The following is a 21,478-nucleotide window of genomic DNA, read 5'->3' on the forward strand; positions in this document are numbered from 1 at the left end:
CGAATTGAAATCGATTAGAATGAGGAGGAAGTTTGGCATAGCAAATGAGAATGTTTTTAATCAAAAAATCAAGAAACATAAAACTATATCAAATCTCATGTTTATGTGTATAAACTTTATTTTTGTGCCTTAGAATATCGAATATCGAAGGTTTGTATTATTATCAGGACGTTTTATAAAATAAAACATTTTGGGGCTCGGAACTCGGAACTTTGGAACAACACTATTTAAAGAACAAAGTGTCTGGGCCTGAAAGACACCACACAGAAAAAAATAAAATTGTACCTTTAAAAATTATGCACTTTTAATCGAAAAAGTTGCAAATTTTCTTAAAATTAAAAGTGAAATAACAATAAAAGAAAGTTATGCATTTCATTCAAAAGTGTTTGTTTACTTTCCTGAGTGTAATTTTAAAAGTTCATCTTTTCAATTTCAAAAACTGTTAAACTATCAAAAAACTGTTCAACTGTCAACAAAAAGTTCTGAAAAAACAGAGAAGAAGAAGAATATATTTTCGAATTGGCACTATGGTACATCGTGTGGCAAAAAAGCAACAAATGAAATCAATTGAGTTCAAAATGAATTAAGTCATAGGCTAGGTCATAGGTATAAAACTTACTGTTCTACATCAATTTCGTTATCAATAAATAAATATTAGCTCTACAAATACCATTCAAATCCATTTATTTGCCAGCTCAATTATAAACTATTTTAGCCATCCAAGTTTTAAAATTGTGGTAATGCCTATTTATTTTATTGTCATATTAACACTCATAGTGCCTATCATATTTTTCACTCTCGTCTTTCCCCCGCACAGTCGCACGCAAAGCATCACAACGAAAACAGTGAATCTGTCAACATGCAAAATTCCGGATTTGTTTTTGCAACCCAATATTGCTTTTTCGGTTGTATTCGATTGCCTTTGCCAACCAAGAAGGTAGATATTTTCCTAATTATAAAAGCAGTGCCAGTGTTCACTAATTCTAATTAAAACAGCGTTGAAATAACGGAACACATCACGATAAATACTTATGAGAGATTTTCTTTTTTTGCCTTGCAGATAATTCGCATGAGTCGGAACTTCTGGCGGACAAGAAAGATGGCGCAGTATCTCCACATGCTAACGACGTGCACTCCGATGAGTAACTGTATTTCTCCGAAGCGGCCACCTTTGCATTTTAGACGTAGCTGTAACGTGTAGTACAAAATAATTCTGAAAATGCAATTAAACATTAAAAGCTATTTAATACGATTTTATTAGGTTTGAAAGAAACGATAGATGGTGGGTAGAGGGATTTTAAGAATGAAAAATCTCTGAATTAAAATTTTACACATGCTGCTTCCAGAAGTGTGATAATTTTGTATTGACATTTCTACAATTTTAATTTGAAAGTTCAAACTATTAAATTTAGAGTGGTAAGCAGCTTTTAACCCATGGTAGTTGCAAAAGTTTTCATACTTTTATTTTGAACATAACCAACTCTCTACGAAAAAGAACCAACGCAACTTTTTATTTTAACCAATGTTTTTCTTAACTTTACTAATGATTTTTCTTTCTGTGCACTGCTAATAGAAAAATACATACTAAAACCACCATTCCTTTTAGCTCTCCCAGTGAGCGATATTTTGAAATGGAATCCATACAACCGTGGTTTGCAATGGTCGGGCCACTTCCATTGATTGCCAGAAACTTCGCCAGCCTTTTGTACGGCCATTTTATCGTAAGATCGTTGTTGATGGTATTATCTAGAAATAGAAAATAACATTTAGTTTCCCTGGTACATAGCCTCATTGCAAAATATACAAACGCACAGATCTAATCTAAATCGACAACAAGCAGGTTGGTATGATACATTATACGCCGAACCGCAATTGTGAACCGCCGGAAAAGAAATCCAACAGAAAATTTACGTTGGTGATCCAATGATGCGAGCAAGCATTTTTGCAACAGTTATCTGCAATGGAAAATGTTTGCCTGTAAATATTTAGTTATAGATGATCTTCAATAATATCGGCACAATTTAAAAAGAAGCAGCCAATCATTTGATGCTTTTTTGATGGCGTTTTCTTAAATATTATGTAAGAAAAAAATTACCAAATTGCGAAAGCTCTTTCTAAAATTACCCAGCCTTTTGCGTTTCAAGAATCTGAATTCTCAAATGGATGATTTTCGTATAATGAGGATGCAACGAATTATCATACTGTCCACGACTGAAATTAGCTATAGAGAGAGTTTGAATGCAAAGTAAGCTATTATTCGTCATATTTGCATTCAACGCCTTAATGATTGTATATCAGATTCGAGCAGTAAATCATCCAAATGGATATATCATTCAATATGAGTAAGTATCGACATTACAGATCGCTGAATGATTTTTCATTCATTAATTGGCGGGTGATTTGGTTCAGTGCACTCGCTCCGGAATCAACAAAAAAAATGCCTCGGAGTCCTTCACATTCGCAAAGTGTACTCGTCTATAGAATACACAGCCGAAGTCCTATGTCTACGGAATGAACACAAAATGTCTTGGAATCCAGCTTCGCATTTGCAAAGTGGCCACAGACGTAGTTCGACGTCAACATGCATCGGAGTTTTACTCACATTCACAAAAAAATGCCTCGGAGTCTGCATTCGCAAAGTGTACTCCTCTATAGAATACCCAGATGCAGTCCTACGTCAAAATGTCTCTGATGTTTTCTCGCTCAGAAATGAACACAAAATGCCTTGGAATCCTGCTTTGCATGTTCAAAGTGTACTCTTCTTTTGAATACACAGACGAACCCCTACTCCAACATGCCTTGGAGTTCTACTCGCTCCGGAATAAACGCGAAAATGCCTCGGAGTCCTTCACATTCGCAAAGTGTACTCCTCTATAGAATACACAGTCGTAGTCCTACGTCTACGGAATGAACACAAAATGTCTTGCACTCAAAATAATGTTCACTTAGAAGCTACTTGAAAACATATGCAGATATTTTCCATGTAGTTTCGGATGTAGAAGTTAAATGATTTATTAGTGATGGCACTCATTATTTTTAATTCACTAGAAAATAAAATAAAATTTAAGTGAATTTTTGTTTGGCCATGTACTTAAATTTTAAGTGAAACTTTGATAATTTTTTTCTATAATATTCCTATTAGTGATGTGTATCCCGTCCACTAGAAGCGGACGAGGGCAAAAATAGGAGTTCAAAACTATTTCATACTCCAACATTTTGCTTCGCAAATCGTTCTCATAATGCTTTTGCAAAATGTTTCATTAGCGATAGGTGATAAACATACATTTCGCTCTGAGAACCCCACTCATATATTTTTCATACATTCATTTTGAGTAGAATTCATTAGAAAAGTATGTAGATATTATTTTCAATGTTTTCTTGTGAATTCCACTACATTTCTTATTAAGATGCACTTGTGATTTTAGTAAGTTTTATTTGATTCCATTAGGGCGAATGAAAGTTTCGATTGTTGAAGTCTACATGACATTTTATAGTGGAATTAAAGTGACAATTATTTTGAGTGTGGAATCCTGCTTCGCATTTGCAAAGTGGTCACAGACGTAGTTCGACGTCAACATGCCTCGGAGTTCTAATCGCATTCACAAAATAAAATGCCTCGGAGACCTGCTCGCTTCGGAATAAACAAAAAATGCCTCGGAAACCTGCTCGTTCCGGAATAAACAAAAAAATGCCTCGGAGACCTGCTCGCTCCGGAATAAACAAAAAAAATGCCTCGGAGACCTGCTCGCTCCGGAATAAACAAAAAAAAATGCCTCGGAGACCTGCTCGCTCCGGTATCTTTTATTCTATCCTCGGGAGACCTGCTCGCTCCGGGATCATGTTTTATTCAACACTCGAAGACCTGCTCGCTTCGGTATTTTTTTTCTATGATTTCGGAGACCTGCTCGCTCCGAAATCCACAACATGAGAGCATACTTACCATTTAGTAACTAGCACATTAATGGATGTGGCAAGCACCATTTTCATGCGCTAGTTACAAATATAAAACCAAACACTACCGACTGCGACATGTCGTATTCCAGCCGAAAACGGCTGAATGGAATCCGCCGTTGAAGAGCGGTGCGACTGTTCGTTTTAAAATTCGACAACAAACTAACGGTGCAATCTTCTTCGTTGCTACTCAACCCGATGGCGCTACCAACACCATCTCACACTGCACAATCATGCACTCAATCATGCACAGATTCTTTCTCTATCGTGATTAGTGCATATGCAAAATTATTGAGAGTTCGAATCAAGTCTAATGTAAAACTTGTAACATTGTACGGTAAATTGCGGCACGCGAAATATGTGATTTCACGTTTGGTATATTTGATTGCTTATGTTTAATGTACTATCCGCAATAGCAGAATTAATTCATAATCTAGAATCACTTATACAAACTAAAATCATTAGCCGCTTACTCTGAATACTACAATGGGGGATTATTTAAAATTCCGAAGCAGCCTGTCTATACTGCTCCTTTTGACCCATGTTGCAGTAAGACATTCCCGCCATTGCCTAAAAGTGATGTTACAAAGAAACATCAGTCAAGGAATATCCCTGAACAGAATACCGCTACTCGCACTTCCAAAAAAAGAATCTCGTCCAAGCGAAGGTTGATATCCTTTAAGGACCTTGTGGGTCGTATTTTGAACTTATTCAACATTCCGAATTCATTGAGGCCAATCATTGACCTCTTTATTCCAACAGTTGAAAGTTATCTGAAGCAATTGACTGTTTCATGGCCCCTTCTTGCAGGACTTGTATCTTTCGATGTATAATACGGTCATACAAGATACAATCACTGTGCTGCAGTGGAACTGTCATAGTCTGAAACATAAATTGGACGTGTTTAAGTTTTTAATTCGCAACTCCGATTGCGATATATTTGCACACTGTGAAACATGGCTTTCCTCTGAAGATGAAATCAACTTCCACGATTTTAACATTATTCGCCAAGATCGAAATGATCATTATGGTGGCGTTCTTTTGGGAATCAAAAAATGTCACACTTTCTACAGAATTCCCATTCCGACTGTTAATGGTTTAGAAATCGTCGCTTGCCAAGTAAATGTAAAGAATAAAGACCTTTGCATAGCTTCAGTGTGTATTCCCCCAAATGCCTCACTTAATCGTCGGCATCTTTGGAGCGCAGTCTCTCTTTTATCATCCCCAGTTTTAATACTGGGTGATATGAATGCACATGGTATTGAATGAGGCGAAACTAGAGACGATAACAGAGCGCCTATTTTCTATGATTTGTGCGACGATTTCAACTTGAATATTTTGAACACAGGCGAAGTAACTCGAATAGGACCTCAAGGTCAGGAAAGTCGAATAGATCTGTCTTTATGCTCTAATTCACTATCATTAGATTGCACGTGGAAGGTAATCCAAGATCCCCATGGTAGTGACCACATGCCGATAGTCACCACAATCAAAAGCGGCCATCAACAATCAGTGCCAGTTAATGTTCCTTTCGACCTCACGAAAAACATTGACTGGCAAACATTTGCATCGGCGGTGGAAATTGGTATTGAATCAACTGATATTCTGCCACCACTGGATGAATATCGATTCCTTACCGAGTTGATTCAAAAAAGCGCACTAGAAGCTCAGAAACGACGCGTTCCAAGTACATCTGTCATAAGAAGACCATCCACTCCTGGATGGGATGATGAATGTACTAAGTTGTATTCCGAGAAATCTGATGCCTTCAAGGCTTTCCGTAAACACGGAAGGTCCGAGCTTTTCGAAGAGTATTTGAGGCTTGAAAGAAAGCTCAAAAATCTTCTCAAGGCTAAAAAACGTAGCTACTGGCGACGTTTTGTCGAGGGACTATCGCGAGAAACCTCAATGACAACACTTTGGAAAACGGCCCGCAACATGCGGAACCGCACTTTCACCAACGAGAGTGAAGAATACTCCAATCGATGGATATTCAACTTCGCAAAAAAGGTCTGTCCAGATTCCGTACCAGCAGAACCGCTATTTCGAGAATCAATCACTGAACCCGGTTCTTTGGGTGGACCATTCTCAATGCTGGAACTTTCTATGTTTCTTCTTTCATCGAATAACTCTGCTCCGGGATGCGATAACATCAAATTCAATCTTCTAAAAAATCTCCCAGATGTCGCAAAAAGACGATTACTCGACCTGTACAACTGTTTCATGGAGTACAACATTGTGCCACCTGAATGGCGACAGGTCAAAGTAATAGCTATTCAAAAGCCTGGGAAACCAGCGTCTAATCACAATTCATACCGACCGATTGCCATGCTATCATGCATGAGGAAATTATTGGAGAAAATGATCCTTTCAAGTATTGACCATTGGGTCGAGCAAAATGCATTACTGTCAAATACTCAATTCGGTTTTCGAAAAGGTAAAGGAACAAATGATTGTCTAGCGTTGCTCTCTTCAGATATACAGCTGGCCTATGCGCACAAGGAGCAACTGGCTTCAGTTTTCTTGGATATTAAGGGCGCTTTTGATTCTGTTTCCATAGAAGTACTGTCGGAAAATTTGCACAGTAGTGGATTGCCCGTTATTTGGAATAATTTCTTGTACAATTTGTTGTTCTTGTACACATGAACTTTACTCTCGGCACTCTGACAACTTCCAGAAATAGCTACATGGGCCTTCCCCAAGGATCATGTTTAAGTCCCTTGCTTTACAATTTCTATGTTAAAGATTTTGACAATTGTTTGGAAGGACAATGCACGCTTAAACAACTTGCAGATGATGCCGTGATCTCCCTAAGAGGTTCATGTGCAAATGTCCTGCAAAGACCATTGCAAAATTCCCTAAATAATCTGACTGTTTGGGCCAGACATTTAGGGATCGAGTTCTCTCCGCAAAAAACTCAATTGGTAGTGTTTACTAAGAAGCGGTACCCAGCTCAACTGAAACTAAAGCTGTTGAAAGATGACATAAACCAATCTTTATCTTCTAAATACCTTGGGGTCTGTTTTGATTCCAAGTGTACCTGGAAAACACAAATTGACTATTTGTTAGATAAATGCCGAAGAAGGATCCATTTTCTCCGTTCTATCTCCGGAACTTGGTGGGGCGCTCACCCGGAAGACCTCATCAAACTATATAAAACGACTATTCTCTCTGTTTTAGAGTATGGCTCTTTCTGCTTCCTCTCAGCAGCTGATTGCCACCTAATCAAATTGGAACGAATTTGTTGAGTACGGCCCTGCCGTACATGCGCACCTTCTCATCCAATATGCACCATTTGCTCACACCAACGTACGTAGGTATATTTCGTACCTCACGCCCGAGATCGTTGGATAGGTGTCACAGGTTGGGGAGGTATTGTATAATTAAAAACATATCACTCGTCAATAGAAACGTCTCGTGGCATTTAATGTTAGCTCGAACTAAAAAGTGAAATCTACTTAATCTATATTCTACATCTTCGGTTGACTTACATAGCTCAAGTTAAAGGTAATAATAGTCTATTATGAATTAGTGCTAAATTGAAATTATTGAAAACTTTCTTCTCTTAAATAGTAAAAGTATACAGCTGAATTATCTCTAACCTTAAACCTACGATACACTAGACCTACATGCAAAGGTAATTAAAAATAGTTGAATAATATGTACAAGTACTCCACGATGTTGTTTAGTACGGATATTTAGTTACAGATATTAATGCATAAGCATCATCAGTAGGAATTCCGTAACCGCCTAGCCTATTCGACACACTGTGACTGTACACTCAAAATAATTTTCACTTAGAAGCTACTTGAAAACATATGCAAATATTTTCCATGTAGTTTCGAGTGTAAAAGTTAAATGAATCATTAGTGATGGCACTCATTATTCTTAATTCACTAGAAAATAAAATAAAATTTAAGTGAATTTTCGTTCGGCCATATACTTAAATTTTAAGTGAAACTTCGATAATTTTTTTCTATAGTATCCCTGTAGTTGATATCCCGTCCACTAGAAGCGGACGAGCTCAAAAAATGGAGTAGAATATTAATTCACACTCGAACATATTTTTTGCAAATCGTTCTCATAATGCTTCTGCAAAATGTTTTATTAGCGATTGTTAATAAACATACATTTCGCTCTGAGAACCCCACTCATATATTTTTCATACATTCATTTTAAGTAGAATTCACTGGAAGAATATATAGATATTATTTTCTATGTTTTCTAATAAATTTCACTACATTTCTTATTAAGATGCACTTGTGATTTGAGTAAGTTTTATTTGATTCCAGTAAGGCCGATGAAAGTTTCGATTTTTAAAGTCTACATGACTTTTTATAGTGGAATTAAAGTGACAATTATTTTGAGTGTACCTATTCCGTGAACCCTGCATGGTGGAACTAAACGTAAGTGATAATTGGCCAAAATAACTTAATGAACTGAAACTAATTGTAAAAGTAACTATCTTGGACCTAACTATACGTATATTGTAAAATGTTACAGGAATATAATAATACTCTGATCAATGAACGTAATACCCATTCATTCGGTTGTTCTCTTTGGTGTTATTTTATCGGAAATCATCTCGTGCAATTAGTTGGCAAGGCCAACATTTTATTATATTCGTTTAATTTAATAACGAATCTAATCGGTCGCATACGGTCATGTCGAACAAAGCTCGGTCAAATAAAGGCAGTAATGCCGGCGGTAGTGAAAGTGGTGCAATTGGTGGTGTTAGAGTGGTGGTCACCGACGAAACGGTAGAACCGGAGGCTTCATTTCCTGGACGTTCGTGCCGAATTTGCCGCGGAGAAGACAACGAAGAGATGGTAAGATGTGACAAGTGCCTTAAGTGGTCGCATTTTGTCTGCGTTGGAGTGACTCAAGCCATCGAAAGTGAACCGTGGAGCTGTGAAAACTGTATGAATCTGGTTCAAGCGCCTGAAAATCAACCGAATCCAAGCGACGGCGGTAACTCCCGCGGTGGAGCCAAGAAGAAACAGTGCGTTGCAGTAGAAGGTGACCCTTCCATCCAGCCAAGTGACCTGCTGACCCCGAAGTCGTCGAATCCAGCCAAGACAGGACAACAGGAGCACAAGAAGGACGGAAAAAAGAAATCGTTGAAAGGGAAAGGCCAGGAGTACAAACAAGTCCATCAAGACCAACAGCAGTTGCCAGGAGGAGTAGAGAAGCCTGTGAATGTTATCGTCAATACAGGCATGCAGAAGCACCGCGAGCGAATACTGGTGAAGCCACCAGGAAAGGCGAATTCGGTGTTATCGCACAATAGTCGAGCGTCTAATAGTTCACTCGCCAAGCTGAAGCTACAGAAGCTGGAAGAAGAACGGGCTCTGAACGAGAAACGTCTGGAGCAGGAGCGTGCTTACCTAGAAGAAAGTACGAACTACTGGAGCAGATCGCTAGCGAACGCGGATCGGATGCGAATAGTGAAGTGGACATAACGGAAGGATGGCTTCCTCAAGCGCAATCCAGTAACCACTCACAATTAGCAGCTGAGCCCATCGCTGATCACCAATCCTTTTCATCTCACCGTTAATCCCCCTCGTTCAATTCCGGACCTCGTTCATCGCAACGTTGATCTACCGCAACTCATCTCTAATCTCTCTGTCAACCAAGGTTACCGCCATCCCAGTGAAAGCAACAACGAACTACGTGGCATTCATCGTGGCATCCCGCATCAAATCAACCGCCTACCGGAGCGCGAGGAAGACAACTGCTTGCTAACCAAGAAACAGTTAGCGGCGCGCCAAGCAATTTCCAAGGATCTGCCCCAGTTTTCCGGCAATCCTGAAGATTGGCCTCTTTTCATAGCGACGTTCAACAATACAACGACCATGTGCGGATACACGAACGATGAAAACATTTTTCGGTTGCAGAGGAGTCTGCGGGGACGAGCCTTCGAAGCCGTGAAAAGCCGATTGGTACACCCTTCCAACGTTCCCGGCGTGCTAAGGACTCTAAGAATGATGTTTGGACAGCCAGAAGCTATTGTTCACACGCTTATTGAGAAAATTCACTCCTGCCGGCCATTAGAGAAGAAAGACTGGAGACACTAGTAGACTTTGCCGTAAACGTGGAAAACTTTTGTGCGACCGTGGACGCCTGCGGACTGGATGAATACTTGTACAACACAACCCTCTAGCATCAGCTTGTTGGCAAGTTACCTCCAACAATCAAGCTGAATTGGGCACAGTACAGGGTTTCCCTAACCGGAGTAAACTTAGCAGCTTTCAGTACCTGGATTTACTCTCTCGCGGAGGCCGCTAGCACAGTGACTATCGAGCATCTCGAATCCCAGACCGGTGCGAAGTGACAGAAGCGGAATAAAGAAAGGGAATGCATTCGTAAACGCACACGTCGTTAGCAATTCGTCATCATCGTTGACAGCTAATGACGCTAGCGGAAAGGTTTTCACTCCTAGTGAGCAGTGCCTCGTTTGTGCAGGAACCTGCAGAACAATTGAAAAATGCAAGCGCTTCCTGGAACTTGGTCGGGATTCACGTTGGGCTATAATACGAGAGTTTGCACTATGTCGCCGTTGTCTCTGCCGTCACCATGGCGTATGCCGAGCCAAATTATGCGGTAAGAATGGATGTCAGTTCAAGCACCATGCTTTGCTGCACAACGACCAAAAACAGCTAACATCGCGTGCGTCAGAGATGCCCTTACCTCGCGCAATAGCGCCTCCGATAGTCGACAGCTCACAACCCCCCAGTACAGGAACCAATTGTACAGCTTACGGTTGCCACACGCATCAAGCCAAGTCAAGCGACATATTGTTCCGCTACCTACCAGTAGTGCTGCGTGAGAAAAGCAGTTCGATTCGTACTCATGCATTTCTCGACGACGGCTCCGATTTGACGTTGCTCGACGAAGAGTTAGCCGATGAATTAGGCGCAGTTAAATCACTGTGTCTGCATTGGACCGGTGGTGCGCAGCGCCAAGAAGTTAAGTCAAGAGTTATCGAGTTGGAGATAGCCGGCGTACAACAAGGATCCAAGAGTTTCACCATCAGTGGCGTGCGTACAGTAAATGAGCTTCTACTTCCGTATCAGACGATGAGCATTGAGGAGTTATCATCGTTGTACCCACACCTGAAAGGACTTCCGGTCGATTCATACTTCAACGTTCGACCACGGATTCTAATCGGGCTAAAGAACCAACATCTCAGCCTTGCCCTCAAATGCCGCGAAGGCAAGCCCAACGACCCTATTGCTATTAAGACGCGGCTAGGCTGGACGGTGTGTGGAGGAGGCATTTCAGAAGCTGCAACCAGCCCAGTGCACTCCGTCTACCACATAGGTTCCTGTGAGGAATATCACAAAGCAGATGGGGATCTACATCAGGTTGTCAAAGAATACTTTGCTATCGATAGCCTAGGAATCATGAAAACAAATGATGCCATCCTCTCCGTCGACGATCAACGAGCGCGATCTCTTCTCCAATCGCAAACCAAGTTTACAGGCGAACGCTACGAAACCGGGTTACTTTGGCGTTTCGATACAATTAGGCTGCCGGATAGCAAAGCAATGGCTCTGCGGCGGTTTCTGTGTCTCGAGAAACGCATGCAGAAAGATGAAATGCTCGCTCAAACTTTGAGGGAGAAAATGGCCGACTATCTGAACAAAGGCTACATACGGAAGCTATCCGATGAAGAGTTACGTCAATCATTTCCACGTGTTTGGTATCTTCCAGTATTCCCAGTGTCAAACCCAAATAAGCCAGCAAAAGTGAGAATCGTGTGGGACGCAGCTGCCAAAGCATTCGGAACATCGTTGAATTCTGTCCTGCTGAAAGGTCCAGACCATCTATCTTCCTTGTTTTCTATATTGATCCGTTTCCGTGAGCATCACATAGCCCTAACAGGTGACATACGTGAAATGTTTCACCAAGTGTTGATTCGCAGTGAAGACCAACAATGTCAGCGGTTCTACTGGAGAGACGAGAGCGGAACGATAGCAATATACGTCATGTGCGTCATGACATTCGGTGCTTGCTGCTCCCCTAGTAGCGCCCATTATGTAATGACCTCGAATGCAAAACGCTTTACCCAGGAATATCCTGCAGCCGTAGAGGTTATTGAGAAGCAACACTACGTAGATGATATGTTGGTGAGTGTGGAAACAGAAGAGCAAGCAATCAATCTCGCCCAGGACGTCAAGTTTGTGCACTCGCAGGGTGGGTTCGAAATCCGTAACTGGACCAGCAATTCGCAACGTGTCCTAAAAACTCTACGTGGAAGTAACGTCGAGGAAAAGAACCTAAACCTTTGTTTAGAAATGGAGACTGAAAAGGTTTTGGGAATGTGGTGGAGTACAGCTGATGATGCATTCACCTTTAAAATCAACTGGAACCGCTACGATCGAGACCTGTGGCGAGGAAGCATCCACCCTACAAAACGAGAGGTTCGCCGGGTCCTAATGACGATCTTCGACCCGCTTGGACTCATCGCGCCGCTCCTTATGTTCTTGAAGATTTTGCTGCAGGAAATCTGGCGTAGTGGTATTCAGTGGGACGAAAAGATCGACAACAATACCTTTGCTAAGTGGCGAAGCTGGTTGCAAATCTTGCCTCAGGTTGAACAGGTACAAATACCTCGGTGCTTTCTCTCTCTATCTGAATACGGGTATAATAATGCACAATTGCACACATTCGTTGATTCGAGCGAAAACGGTATGGCTGCAGCGTGCTACCTACGCATCATACATAATGAATCAATTCAATGTTGTTTGATCGCCGCCAAAACAAGAGTCGCTCCCTTAAAATATCTATCGATTCCTCGGCTCGAGCTCATGGCTGCAGTTATTGGTACAAGACTTTCCCAGGCGGTCCTGTCTTTCACTGTAACCAAGCGGATCTATCATACAGATTCCAGAGATGTAATTTGCTGGATAAACTCGGATCATCGGCGGTATACTCCATTTGTCGCCTGCCGAGTCAGCGAGATTCTGGAAACAACAAATCAAAACCAATGGCGTTGGGTTCCGACAAAGATGAACGTCGCTGACGACGGCACGAAATGGGAGAAGCTCCCAGACATGACCCCTGAATCCAGATGGTTCAACGGTCCGGACTTTCTACGGAAACGAGAAGAAACTTGGCCGTGTCAACTTGCAAAAGGTAGCACGACAGATACCGAACTGCGACCCTGTGTGCTAACCCACTTTACCGTGTCAGATCCAGTAATCAACGTCTCCAGCTGGAAACGAATGACCAAAATAGCTGCATTTATTTATCGCTTCGCAACAAACTGTCGCCGGAAGATTGACAAAATCCCAATCCGTTGCGGACCATTGTCCACGGACGAAACGCAGGCTGCTGAACGCTACTTGATATGCCAAGCCCAACGAGAGGCTTACCCGGACGAGATAGCTGCATTACATAAAGCGGCAAACATTCCCAAGAATAGTTCACTGTTTAAGCTGATCCCATGGATAGACAACCAAGGATTGATGAGGATGCGCGGAAGAATTAGTGCCTGTGCTTCGGCCATCGAAGAGGCCAAGAACCCGATAATCCTACCACGTGACCACCACACCACCAAACTTATTATTGCCCACTATCATAATAAATATAACCACCAAAATCACGAGACCGCTATCAATGAATTACGACAAAGATATTCCATACCTCGACTACGAGCGACCTATGCAAAGGTACGTCATGACTGTCAACAGTGCAAGAATCTCCGTGCTGCTCCACAGCCACCTATAATGGCCGATCTTCCTCCAGAGCGACTCGACGCCTTCACTCGACCATTCACCCATATTGGTGTTGATTATTTCGGACCGATGGAAGTCGTTGTAGGCCGCCGAGTAGAGAAACGTTGGGGAATGCTGGTGACATGTTTGACTACTCGTGCAATCCACATAGAAGTGGTACACACATTAAGTACCGACTCATGCATCGTGAGTCTTCGAAGCTGTGTGGCACGCCGAGGTACGCCTAAAACGATTTATAGTGACCGAGGAACCTGTTTCATCGGTGCGAGTCGCGAGATGAGAGAAACAGCGGCGGTATTGAACCATGAAAAATTGATGAAGGAGTTCAGCGAGACAACCTGGAAGTTCATCCCTCCAGTTTCCCCACATATGGGCGGTAGCTGGGAGCGCCTGGTCGGTATAGTTAAGCGAAATCTTCTGGCAATCCGCCCTCCACACAAACCGAACGATGAGGTGCTACGCAGTCTGTTGACCGAGGTTGAGCATACCGTCAACTCTCGACCACTGACACACGTTCCGGTCGACGACGAATCCGCTCCCGCTCTCACCCCGAATCACTTCCTTTTGGGGTCATCAGACGGTACTAAGCCAATTTGCGACCTCGACGACAGTGTGGCTGCACTACGAAGAACCTGGCGAATGTCTCAGCAGCTGGCCAACAAGTTTTGGAAACGCTGGCTCACCGACTACTTGCCAGAGATCACCCGACGAACACGATGGTACGAGAACACAAAGCCGATCACAATTGGCGACATAGTGATCATCGTCGATCCGAAATTTCCCCGTAATTGCTGGCCCAAGGGTAAGGTCATCGGAACCAGCGTTAATCAGAAGGACAACCAGATCAGCAACCGTACGAACTGCCAATGGAGTTTTCGAGCGTCCGGTAGCCAAGCTGGCTGTACTGGATGTACGGCGCGAAGAACTGTAAGCCGACCAGAGGATCGTCGTACCCGGGGGGAGTGTTGAGTACGGCCCTGCCGTACATGCGCACCTTCTCATCCAATATGCACCATTTGCTCACACCAACGTACGTAGGTATATTTCGTACCTCACGCCCGAGATCGTTGGATAGATGTCACAGGTTGGGGAGGTATTGTATATGTAGTGGATAAGATTGGCATTAGATGTTATGATAAAATTATAATAGCAAAATGCCATTACCATCAATCCCTTGAAATCTGCATTTGACATATGTTCTAATGATATGCACTCATTTAAGGAGTAACTCGAATCAACGTGTATTGAGCTAATTTGAGCTCCATGGTAACGCACAAATGTTTTTGGTTTTCTCGAGTTCGTGTCAGAACGAATCGACGACGGAAATCAGTTTGCTGAGTATTGTTGCGGCGAACGGTCGAGCTTAGAAACCTCGTCCGGTCACGACAATGACGCAGCCGGTAGTGTTGGAATATTGTTGTTTGTTGTTTTATCTGGAATTTCGGAATATGGTGTTATCGAGGTCAGGTAAGGAAGGAAGGCATTGTTAGAAATAGATGAAAAATGACATAAAAATGCTAGCGTCCCCGGTAGGCTCCCTGACGGAAGGGCAGAGGAGTAGGTCGGGTGACAAGAAAGGTGCAAACAAAGATGGCACATTGAGGAAAGCAAAAATTAAAGGCAAAAAGTTGGCAAAATAAAAAACAAAAAAACAATGAGGAATGCTAGCGTCTCTGGTAGGCTCCTGACGGAAGGGCAGAGGAGTAGGCCGGGTGACAAGAAAGGTGCAAAAAAAGTTGGCACATTGAGGAAAACAAAAATTAAAGGCAAAAAGTTGGCAAAATAAAAAACAAAAAACTATGAGGAATGCTAGCGGTCTCCGGTAGGCTCCTGACGGAAGGGCAGAGGAGGAGGCCGGGTGACAAGAAAGGTGCAAAAAAATGGCACGTTGAGGAAAACAAAAATTAAAGGCAAAAAAGTTGGCAAAATAAAAAAACAAAAAAAAACAATGAGGAATGCTAGCGGTCTCCGGTAGGCTCCCTGACGGAAGGGCAGAGGAGTAGGCCGGGTGACAAGAAAGGGGCAAAAAAAGGCACATTGAGGAAAACTACAATTAAAGGAAAAAAAAGATGGCAAAATGAAAAAAAAAAAAAAAACAATGAGGAATGCGAGCGTCTCTGGTAGGCTCCTGACGGAAGGGCAGAGGAGTAGGCCGGGTGACAAGAAAGGTGCAAAAAAATGGCACATTGAGGAAAACAAAATTAAAGGCAAAAAGTTGGCAAAATAAAAAACAAAAAAAACAATGAGGAATGCTAGCGGTCTCCGGTAGGCTCCCTGACGGAAGGGCAGAGGAGTAGGCCGGGTGACAAGAAAGGGGCAAAAAAATGGCACATTGAGGAAAACTAAAATTAAAGGCAAAAAAGTTGGCAAAATGAAAAACAAAAAAAAAACAATGAGGAATGCTAGCGTCTCCGGTATGCTCCCTGACGGAAGGGCAGAGGAGTAGGCCGGGTGACAAGAAAGGTGCAAAAAAGATGGCACATTGAGGAAAGCAAAAATGAAAGGCAAAATGAAAAACAAATAAGAACAATGAGGAATGCTAGCGTCCCCTAACGGAAGGGCAGAGGTTGAAAAAAAATATGCCACAATGAGAAAAATAAAAATTGGACTGGAGTTGGAATGGATTTTTGATTTGATTTGAATCGAATTTTGGTTTGGTTTTGGATTAGTTTTGTATTGGATTAGATTTGGATTAAATTTTATTCTTTATTTGGACTGGATTTAGATTGGAATGAATATGGATTGGATTTCGGTTGGTTTTGAATTGAATTTTTGGATTTGTGATTGTATTGGATTTGGATTGAATTTGGATTAGGATTGGATTTTGATTGGATTCGGATTGGATTTGAATTGGGTTTGGAATGGATTTGGATTGGATTTGGAATGGATTTGGATTGGATTTGGATAGGATTTGGATTGATTTTTGATTGGATTTAGATTGGAATTGTATTGAATCTGGATTTTGATTGGATTTAAATTGAATTTTGATAGGATTTGAATTTGATTTGGATTGAATTTGGATTGGATGTGATTTGTATTTGGATTGGAGTTGGATTGGATTTGGATTGGTTTTGGATTGAATTGTATTGAATCTGGATTTTGATTGGATTTGGATTGATTTGAATTGAATTTGGATTGGATTTGGATAGGATTTGGATTTGATTTGGATTGGATTTGGTTTAGATTTTATTTGGATTGGATTTGATTTGTATTTGGATTGGATGTGGATTGGAGTTGGATTTGGATTGGACTGCATTCGGATTGATTTTGGATTGGATTTGGATTTCATTCGGACTGGATTCGGATTGGATTTAGATGGGATTATGATTGGATTTGAATTAAATTTGAATTGGTTTTGGATAGGATTTGGATTTGATTTGGATTGAATTTGAATTACATTTTTTTTTTATTGGTTTTGGATTGAATTTGGATTGGATTTGGATTGAATTTGGATTGGATTTGGATTGGACTTGGATTGGATTTGGATTCTATTATATTTGGATTGGCTTTCGAAAAGATTTGGATTGATTTTTTTTGGATTTGGATTGGATTTGAATTAAATTTAAATTGGATTTGGATAGGATTTGGATTTGATTTGGATTTGATTTGGATTGAATTTGGATTAGATTTTATTTAAATTGGTTTTGGACTGAATTTGGATTGGATTTGGGTTTGGATTGGATTTGGATTGAATTTGAATTGGATTAGATTTTATTTGGATTTAATTTTGAGTTAGATTTAAATTTGGATAAGATTTGGATTGGATTATATTTGGATTGGATTTCGATTAGATTTGGATTGGATTGGAATTGGATTGAATCTGGATTTGGATTGGATTTGGATTGGAGTTGGATTTGATTATATTTGGATTGGCTTTCGAATAGATTTGGATTGGTTTGGAATGAATTTGGATTGGATTTGGATTAGACTTTATTCGGATTGGATTTGGATTTAAATTTGAGTTGGATTTGGATAGGATTTGGATTGAATTAAGATTGGATTATATTTGGATTGATTTCGATTAGATTTGGATTGGATGGAATTGGATTGAATCTGGATTTGGATTGAATTTGGATTCGATCATATTTGGATTGGCTTTCGATTAGATTTGAGTTGGTTTTGGATTGGATTGGAATTGGATTGAATCTGAATTTGGATTGGATTTGGATTGGACTGCATTCGGATTGATTTTGGATTGGATTTGGATTTAATTCGGACTTGATGCGGATTGGATTTGGATGGGATTTGTATTGGATTGCCATATTTTCAATCGAAGATTGATTCATAAGGATTGGTTAATAATGTTCGTCTTGGATCAAAGATATTTGCAATGAGGGTACCTCAATGAAATTTGCAATAAAACACCTCAAGAGTAGAGGAGGGGGAGAATGTAGTGGATAAGATTGGCATTAGATGTTATGATAAAATTATGATAGCAAAATGCCATTACCATCAATCCCTTGAAATCTGCATTTGACATATGTTCTAATGATATGCACTCATTTAAGGAGTAACTCGAATCAACGTGTATTGAGCTAATTTGAGCTCCATGGTAACGCACAAATGTTTTTGGTTTTCTCGAGTTCGTGTCAGAACGAATCGACGACGGAAATCAGTTTGCTGAGTATTGTTGCGGCGAACGGTCGAGCTTAGAAACCTCGTCCGGTCACGACAGTATCTAATCTATCTAATCTAATCGAACACAAACGCAGCCAGTACAAAGAAAGCATCCTGGAAAATCATTGAGTTAGATGACGCCCAATATTTTTTCTTGTCAATATTGAGGCTCACAGCATACCAGTGGTATGACATAAACGTCAAAGCGGCCAGGCCCACTGCGTTGTGTTTGCCGCAGAGATGATTCTTCGAGATGTATCGTGTTCAAGTAGTCACTTCAACGTGATACATATCACGAATCTACAGGGGTTGAAGGATGCGTGGACATACCGTACCATACGCACCGCGTTCTTTTTAAGTTCTTATTTTGGTAGTTGTATGTATATAAATATGTAGTGAAATGAATAACATTATAATAAGAAATTATATTAAATTTTATATATATTTGTAGAATTTAACATCAACTGGGAGCCGAAGTTAACTCGGGATGTACATCTCTTGAAGAAGAAGCTGGAAATTGTAAAGAGTTTAATTATTATTTAGAATGTTATGAGTATCAGATAGCAGGTCATGTGCCAGGAAGTCGTCTGCATAAAGGTTACATGGTGAGTTGTGAAGCTTTCCTTCCTGGGATGTTTTGTAGTGGGCTATGAAAATGTTTAATCATGAAAATATAAAGGTACATAATACAATAATATAAATATATAAATGCATGAAAATATGAAAATTTTATAATATAAAAAAATAAAAATTGCTATATGAAAATAAAAAATATGAAAACAGAAATTAAAAATGAAGATACAAAAATATTAGTACAAAAAAGCATAAAAACGTGAAAATATGAAAATATTGAAAATTTGAAAATATAAAAAATGATATTAAAGAATAAAATTTTGAAAATATGACAATGTGAAGAGCTGAAAATAAGATAATATAAAATATTGAAACACAAAAATATATAACATGGAAATATAAATGTTTAAAAAAATAAATAAATAAAATATAAAAATACCGGAAACATGAAAATATAGAAATATGTGAATATGCAAATTAAATGATAACAACATTAAAATATAATGATGAAAATAGAAAATACACATATATGGATATACAAAAGATTAAAATATGGAATTTTAAATTTAAAAATACAAAAGTATAAAAATATCAACATATACAAGTATAACAAATGTGAAAGTATGAGAATATAAAAATATAAATGCATCATAATGTGAGCATATAAAAAGTATAAAAATAGGAAAAATATAATATGGAAAATATGATAATATAAAAATATTATAATATGAAAGTGTAATAACATGAAATTATATAAATCTGAAAATACAAAAATATTAAATATAATAGTTTAAAAATATTAAAACATAAAATATCAAATAAGAAAGTGTAATGTAAAATTTAAAGAAATATGAAAATATAAAAATATAAAAACAAAATAATATGAAAATTTAAAGACATAAAAATAATAAAACATGAAAGTGTAAGATTAGGAAAGTGTGAAATACGTAACTAAAAAAATAATAAAAATGTAAAAATATAAAATTATAAAAATATGGAAACTTAAAAAAATAAAATTTGAAAATATGAAAAATAATTATAATGAAATATGAAAAATTACTTATAATGAAATATGGAAAATAAATAAATTACTATAAATCATTTCGTGGACTGGAAACTAGTGATACTCATGTTTCCTTTGAAATCTCTGTCTAGATTGCTATCAGAAATCAAGGTGGGTGTAGTCCTCAATTTCAATCTATGACAAAAATGACAAAATCATTAGAATAACTATTCCTGGCCACGCTTATCTGTACCGTTACTAGGGAGAGAAGGAAGAAGTACCACGGAGTTGGATATTGGGAAGGTATTTGTTGGGCCAGGATGTGCCTGTAGCTGGCAATGTGACCATGGTAGAACTTACCCCGTAACACACCACGTAAAGGTGTCTACCCAGCGTTACGGGTAAACCTCGTCCGGTCACGACAGTATAATTAAAAACATATCACTCGTCAATAGAAACGTCTCGTGGCATTTAATGTTAGCTCGAACTAAAAAGTGAAATCTACTTAATCTATATTCTACATCTTCGGTTGACTTACATAGCTCAAGTTAAAGGTAATAATAGTCTATTATGAATTAGTGCTAAATTGAAATTATTGAAAACTTTCTTCTCTTAAATAGTAAAAGTATACAGCTGAATTATCTCTAACCTTAAACCTACGATACACTAGACCTACATGCAAAGGTAATTAAAAATAGTTGAATAATATGTACAAGTACTCCACGATGTTGTTTAGTACGGATATTTAGTTACAGATATTAATGCATAAGCATCATCAGTAGGAATTCCGTAACCGCCTAGCCTATTCGACACACTGTGACTGTACCTATTCCGTGAACCCTGCATGGTGGAACTAAACGTAAGTGATAATTGGCCAAAATAACTTAATGAACTGAAACTAATTGTAAAAGTAACTATCTTGGACCTAACTATACGTATATTGTAAAATGTTACAGGAATATAATAATACTCTGATCAATGAACGTAATACCCATTCATTCGGTTGTTCTCTTTGGTGTTATTATATCGGAAATCATCTCGTGCAATTAGTTGGCAAGGCCAACAGAATTCAATATCGTTGTTTGCGTATTGCTCTTGGCTGTATGCATTCAACGCATAACATGAGCCTGGAGGTGCTTGCTGGAGTCACTCCTTTAAAGCACCGTTACTGGGAGCTCTCACTCAGAATACTGATCAAATGTGGAACAAGTAACACACTTGTATTAGAAAACTTCGATAATATGCTTGAACAGGCTCATCGTTCAAGATACCTGCGAGTCTATCTCAACTACATATCGTCAGATCTCTGTCTTCCATGTTATAATCCACCTCGAGTTCACTTCGTCAACGATAGTTCCTCAATTGAATACGATCTGTCCATGAAACACGGTTTTCAAGGAATACCAGATCATTTTCGACAAATATCTATTCCCTCCATTTTTTCAGAAAAATATGAACATTGCAATATTGCAATAACAGATATTTCACTGATGGTTCTCGCATTAACGGATCCACTGGCTTCGGTGTTTTCAACGTAAGTTCAACCACCTTCCGAAAACTTCAAGAACCATGTTCGGTTTATGTTGCTGAG

At 39.5% G+C, this 21,478-nt stretch overlaps 1 protein-coding gene and 3 long non-coding RNA genes across 4 annotated transcripts; all 4 read left to right on the top strand.

Annotated features, from left to right (window-relative positions):
- Positions 1–316: 316 nt before the first annotated feature.
- On the top strand, positions 317–1,242 carry LOC134214764 (uncharacterized). Its single transcript, XR_009979899.1, has 2 exons — positions 317–937; positions 1,061–1,242. It is a non-coding gene; the product is annotated as an uncharacterized LOC134214764 (long non-coding RNA).
- Positions 1,243–7,348: 6,106 nt separating this feature from the next.
- Positions 7,349–7,725, top strand: LOC134214765 (uncharacterized). Its single transcript, XR_009979900.1, has 3 exons — positions 7,349–7,458; positions 7,525–7,588; positions 7,654–7,725. It is a non-coding gene; the product is annotated as an uncharacterized LOC134214765 (long non-coding RNA).
- Positions 7,726–10,631: 2,906 nt separating this feature from the next.
- LOC134209095 (uncharacterized) lies at positions 10,632–14,663 on the top strand. Its single transcript, XM_062685072.1, has one exon. It carries the CDS (start codon positions 10,632–10,634, stop codon positions 14,661–14,663), a length of 4,032 nt encoding a protein of 1,343 aa, XP_062541056.1.
- A 5,184-nt stretch (positions 14,664–19,847) lies between these two features.
- On the top strand, positions 19,848–20,857 carry LOC134214766 (uncharacterized). The gene is made up of 3 exons (XR_009979901.1): positions 19,848–20,441; positions 20,508–20,571; positions 20,637–20,857. It is a non-coding gene; the product is annotated as an uncharacterized LOC134214766 (long non-coding RNA).
- Positions 20,858–21,478: the final 621 nt, after the last annotated feature.

Source organism: Armigeres subalbatus, chromosome 2 (assembly GCF_024139115.2).
Source record: "Armigeres subalbatus isolate Guangzhou_Male chromosome 2, GZ_Asu_2, whole genome shotgun sequence".
Lineage (NCBI taxonomy): Eukaryota > Metazoa > Arthropoda > Insecta > Diptera > Culicidae > Armigeres > Armigeres subalbatus.

Excerpts from the sequence above, each read along its gene's own strand:
- LOC134209095 (XM_062685072.1), top strand. The coding sequence starts at position 10,632 with ATGCCCTTACCTCGCGCAATAGCGCCTCCGATAGTCGACAGCTCACAA.